The sequence below is a fragment of the Bactrocera neohumeralis genome, chromosome 5 (genome assembly GCF_024586455.1).
Source record: "Bactrocera neohumeralis isolate Rockhampton chromosome 5, APGP_CSIRO_Bneo_wtdbg2-racon-allhic-juicebox.fasta_v2, whole genome shotgun sequence".
Taxonomy (NCBI): Eukaryota; Metazoa; Arthropoda; class Insecta; order Diptera; family Tephritidae; genus Bactrocera; species Bactrocera neohumeralis.
Window position 1 is genome coordinate 62150695 of NC_065922.1, and position 6000 is coordinate 62156694.

Here is a 6000-nt window from a genome sequence, read left to right on the forward strand (position 1 = left end):
TTACAGAAGCTAATTAATGAATTCAATTATGACTATAAATAGGGAATAACCTCAATAATAATATTAAGAGAATTTTATTATATATATATTATATATACAGTGCATCGAAGTGTCAGGAGCACATCCAGTTAAATTTCATCAAAACGGAATACCATGAGAGCACTACTTGCAAAAGGTTTATATGTATATATTCTTGCTTACATATTTAAGCTTAAAAATTATAAGATATTTTTTTTAAATATACGCACGTATAAATCAATATATTTAGCATTTATTGCGAAAACTTTACTGATTTGGAAATTAAAAATATTTTTATTGTGTAGCCCCTTTTTTGTCCAATCACCCAAACGCCTAATGATAAAACTTCATTGTAATAACAGTTGTTTAAGCTAAAAAACATGAGAAAAAAATCTTACCTAAAAACAATTACAAAATTGCCAATGAATCTTTAACATAGAAAATTACAAATTATACATATCAATATATCATAAAAAACTTAAATCATTAACGGCAAATAAAATTACATTTCTTCATTTCAAATAATAATAGGTAAATTTTTCGTTGTAAGTTTTCGGCTGCTTGCAGCGGGCGACATTTTGGACGGTGTGAGTGGATGGTGAAACCCAGCACGGGGATTAGGCAAGTGTACAACACAGCTGTCACTCGGATGAATTCGTTTGGACCGAGTCGAAATAGTCGATGAGGTTGCAGCAATGCGTGAAAAAGCCGTGTGTATTATAGAAGAACGTGAATCGGGATCAATGCTTTTCTGGAAGGATTCATATGCATCATCTGTAGCTTCATCAGTGTTCCAATCAGAGCCATCATTGATAAGAATTTTTGGTGTAGCAACTGTATTTTTCTTTACGGTCTTACTCAAGGAGGACCGCTTTTTGTTTCCAGAACTTTGACGCCCCGACCTACGACGTATTGTGGTTGCAATGACACGTGATTTCTTCAAAGGCGATTTGAACGATTTTGTTGAGCCTGTATTACGAGCGTTTAACATTGGTTTTGTGAAAACGCTAGGACTGTTAAGTGGAAAAACTAAACTTCGTTTAGCCAACGGGGTATTTCTTTCATTTTGAAGCAGTTTCCGTTTCTTCGCTGAGTTGGCAGAGGCAGACGGGAGTGCGGATAAGTTAGTGTTAGAGGGGGCTTTACGCATTGAAATCATTGAACCGTTTTTTGCTGACATAGGTGTTCGACCTGTAACTGGGTGAGGGGTTTGAGCATTTTTACGTGCACTGCTCATTTTCTCCTTTTCTTGACGTTTCTTCTCCCATTCTTTTTCCATTAACTCTAAAATATTTTCGCCATAAACACGAAACTCTTGATGCTCTTTCTCTTCAAAGGCAACAACTAACTCTCGAATCTGTTGCTCAATTTTCGGCAATTTAGTAGCGATTGTTTTGCGTTCCTTTTCCTCTTTAAGTAATTGGCCCCCACGATTATTATACCGGCCTGGATCTGAAGCTTTGGCCTCAAGAGCAATCATTCGATCCCAAAGCAATCTCCTATTATCGTAAAGTTCAAATATCTGTCGATTATTTTCATAAAATCGTTTTATATCTTCCAACTCAATTTCATGTAATACTAATAGATCTTCTGTATAACAATTATTGTGAAAATTAGAAAAACGATTTCTCTCTGTTTCCGATTTAAGTGTTTTATCCCACCATTCCACAATCTCCGTTCGGATTTGTTGGAGGCATTCTTTTATATTTTGACTCTGCAAAGATTCGCATCGATGCAGTTCGTCTTTAAGTACATTATACGTTCGCTGGTTATATTCTGTATGACGCTTAAATTTATTTCGAGCGTTCGGCGATGTTTTCAAGCGCACCCAAAGGGAATCTAATTTCTTACGCATACTATCTATGCGCTCAGACAATGCTTGTACCCGCGCCCCATATAATTCTTGCATACGTTTGAGCGCTTTAAAAGTCTCTTCATTCAGTTTAATTTGTCTGTGATTTAATAGTCTGTCTTCCGTGTCTGTATTAACTTGTGTCTCTAATACATTTAAGTAATTTTTTATCTCCCGGCGTAATACTGACATCTCATTCAAGCGTTCCATACGCTCCATCTTTAATTGATCTAAGTGAGTACGAAATTCCAAAATATCCTCTTCTGAAGGTAAAGGGTCAGCCAAAAGAGGACGGGGAGCTTCCCCCAACTCTTCACATAGACCTTCTTGCTCAAGTAGCAACTCGCAGATTTCTTCTCGGCGCCGCCGTAATTGCTCTCGCAATTCAGTTAAACTTTTATCCATTTTCGACTGTAGAACCAACAAAGGTACATTTTTGTCATCAATTCTGGGGAACTCCACGTCTGTTTTTAATAAACGACAAAGCATATCTGCTTCTTTTTGTAACTCCTTTATTTCATCTTCTATAAGTCCTCTTCTTTGCAATGACTCTTCTTTCAATTCCGTAAAAAAAGTTTTCACATGTTCCTTCAGTTTTTTAAAATTATATAAGCACATTTCTTCATCAAACATTTCCGTCCATATTGAAGCAAGATCGTTAACATTTTCTGCCATTAGCCTTTGCAGCTCCAAATTCTCCTCCTCAAAGTCAGCCATTTTACAGATTTTCTCCCGTTACTTCTGAAATCACAATCAATTTATTTATTCACTTTATATAATTCTTTTTATGCATAAATGTTAAATCGTACCTTAGTGTATAAAAATTTAATAAGACACTTATTTACACAAAATTATTACAAAACACAAAAATTCTCAACTTGAAATGTTCGCCGCGTTTTATCACTTTTCAGTTGTAAATTTGATTTCAAACATGTTGATGTCACTAAAACTATCGATAAACATTTCAATAGTAAACAGCGTTGTATTTAGGTTATACTGGTAACAAATTATATCGAATATATAGCTAACCCTATGTCCAGACTCAAATATTTCCAAAACTGTTTTAAAATATTTTTTCAAGCAAATTTAAACATTAATTATTCATCATTCACCGTCGAACTGTCATCGTAACCGGTTGCTTTTCGCTCTGTGCTTATTGAGTTTGTTAAAACGGTATAACGGTTTGTTCTGCGTTTATATTACGCTCGTGCTTTGTTTGTGAATTAATTTTTTTATCGTTTTATATCTTTTCAATCACTTAATTTCTTAATTTGTTAAACTAAAATTCGCGTTTACTATGGCCCCTGGGGCCACCAAATTAGGGGATAATAGGTTTTCCCTATTATCTCCAATAATGAAAAAGAAAAGAAAAAAACCAAATCCGATCCCGTTAGACCAATTTCCAGAATTACCAGTCTCAAACACGGATGATCCAAAATTTTTGGTCATGTCATCGCTGGACGACAACAAGCCACTTAATTCGTTATCATGCTTCGCTACGTATAAAGGTATTCAAGCAATCAGTAAGGAAGTAAGTAAAGTTACTGAGCTACGTGATGGTAGCCTACTGCTCTTTGTAAATAACAACAAAACAGCTAGCAAATTTCTTTCTGCAAAAATTTTACCTGGCGGAGGTCATATCAATGTCAAGCTTCATAATACTTTGAATACGGTTAAAGGCACCATATACGCCCCATTCCTGAATAACTTATCAGAAGAAGATATTGTTGATGGTCTTAAGGAGCAGGGTGTTTCTGCTGTACATAAGTTTTCACGAATTGCTGACGGCTCCCGTAATCCTACGGGTGTAGTTTTATTAACTTTTGATAAATACAAACTTCCTGAAAGAATTGATGTTGCCTGGAGGAACCTCACTGTCCGTATTACCCTCATCCTATGCGTTGTAAGCAATGTCAATTAATTGGCCACACAGCAAAATACTGCCGTAATTCACCTTCTTGTGTCTCATGCAACCTCCCTTCCGATCATACCCCACCTACTGAATGTAAGAGAATAATGTGTGCAAATTGCTCGGGCGACCACCCGGCATCATCTAATACTTGCCCTAAATATCAACAATCCAAAGAAATATTAAAAATTAAAACTATTTATAAATGTAGTATGCGTGAAGCTGTTACCAAGTATAAAATTCAATTTTCTCATACAACTTCTAATGCAAACTCTTTTGCCTCTATAGCTAAAATTTCTAACAATACTAATCAAATCAATAATGAAACAACACCTAATAACAAATCCAACAATCCTACCAAAACTAATCTAACAACAACTACAGACATCAATTCATCTAAACAATCCCTTCCAACCCATCCTACCTCCTCTTCTGTCACTTCTCCTTCCCCTCTCTTTTCCCCTTTATCCATCTCTGACTCTCCTCTCAATATCCTTTCCTCCTGTCCTATCACACCCTCCCCCACCCTCTCCTGCTCGCAAGATCCTCTTGCATTACCCAATTTTCCTTCTTACAATGAAGACATTTAGTTTAAATAAAATATTCGTAGCTTAACTTTTTTCTTTTATAAGTTTACATATGATATGATTACACTTCTTCAATGGAACATTAACGGTTATGTTAATAATTATATTAACTTAGAGTTACTTATGGGATCGTACAATCCATCTATTATCCTGTTGAATGAAACTCACCTATCTTATAATGCCTCAGCTTTTACCCCTAGGGCTTATGTGGGATATTTTATTAATCTCCCACATAACACCACCAACAAGCAGGGAGTTGCCATCCTAGTTAAAAGAAATCTACCTCACGTATTACTTCCCATACCCCTTTCAATTTTTTCTTCTGTAGCTATTGAGATCCTCGCCCCCTATAAAATTTCAATCATCTGTGCTTATTCCCCTCCTGATCAATCATTTTCTACTACTGAATTTTTAAATCTTATTCCTTCCGGTTCAAATCCTTTTATCTTGTGTGGTGACTTCAATGCTTGGAGTCCCCTTTGGGGCTCTGCTTCGGCTAACTCCAAGGGACGTAGCATTGAGGATGCCTTACTAAGATCCAACTGCATTGTTTTAAATGATGGTTCCCCCACCCATTTTTCCACTCACTCTACCTTCACTAATATTGATCTTTCCATATGTTCTGCCTCCCTCTCCTCAAAAATATCCTGGTGTTGTATTGATGATCTCCATGGCAGTGATCATTTTCCCATCCTTTCCAAAATATCTACTTCTCGCCCTCATTCATTTTTTAAGCCCAGGATTCGGTTTAAAACTGATTCGGCTGATTGGGATAGGTTTGAAGAAGCCTGTTTTTCGCATTCACGTTATTTCCCCTTTTCTTCCAATATAAATCAAGAGGCTTCTAGAATCCAAAAAATTATACGTTCTGCTTCTAACTATTCTTTTCCCCTTTCTTCTTCTAAACCAGTCAAGCTTGCTCCTCTTTGGTGGAATAATGAGCTTTCTGCACTAAGAAATCTGAAACAGATCGCATGGCATCAATTTAAACGTTTACGTTCTAGTGCAAACTTAATAGCTTACAAAAAATCCAATGCACTTTTTCGCCATAAAGCTAAGGCTGCTAAGGTTCATTGTTTCCAAGAATTTACGAATAATATCACTTCTTCTTCGGATTCTAGAAAAATCTGGACTGATATGAAAAGACTGGCTGGTTTATCACCTTCTTCTCCTATCACTTATTTAAATACTCCTCGGGGCACTCTACTATATCCCAAAGATATAGCCTTAGAGTTGCCACCCACTTTTCCAATATTTCTTTGGACTCCAATTTCTCTTCTGATTTTTCCTCTAGTAAACTTTCTTCTCTTTGCTCTCCTTACCTTCCTCCTTCCACCTTATCTCAATCAGCTGAATATTTAGATGCCGATATATCTGAACTTGATTTTAATTTAGCCCTCTCGTCAGTCAAGGGCAAAACTCCTGGCATTGATAAAATCTCTTACCTTATCATCAAGCACCTTCCTCCATTCCTTATATCCCGTCTAGTCAAACTTTACAATAGTATTTTTCTCAGTGGCAACTACCCTGTCCTCTGGAAGACTAGCGCGATTATTCCTATTTTAAAACCTGGTAAACCTCCTGGTGTGGTCAGCAGTTATCGTCCCATTTCCCTTCTTCCTTGCCTTGGTAAA

At 36.4% G+C, this 6000-nt stretch overlaps 1 protein-coding gene across 2 annotated transcripts; it reads right to left on the bottom strand.

Annotated features, from left to right (window-relative positions):
- Positions 1-251: 251 nt before the first annotated feature.
- On the bottom strand, positions 252-2797 carry LOC126759408 (protein regulator of cytokinesis 1-like). Of its 2 annotated transcripts, none has more exons than XM_050474192.1 (2): positions 2680-2797; positions 252-2611 (listed from the first exon to the last, which is right to left on the bottom strand). In XM_050474192.1, the coding sequence occupies exon 2, from the start codon at positions 2585-2587 to the stop codon at positions 536-538; it is 2052 nt and encodes a 683-aa protein (XP_050330149.1). In that variant the 5' UTR covers positions 2588-2611; positions 2680-2797; the 3' UTR covers positions 252-535. The 2 variants fall into 2 exon arrangements, with proteins under 2 accessions (XP_050330149.1, XP_050330150.1); XM_050474193.1 differs by having other exon boundaries at positions 252-2608; positions 2680-2785.
- Between the last annotated feature and the right edge of the window lie 3203 nt (positions 2798-6000).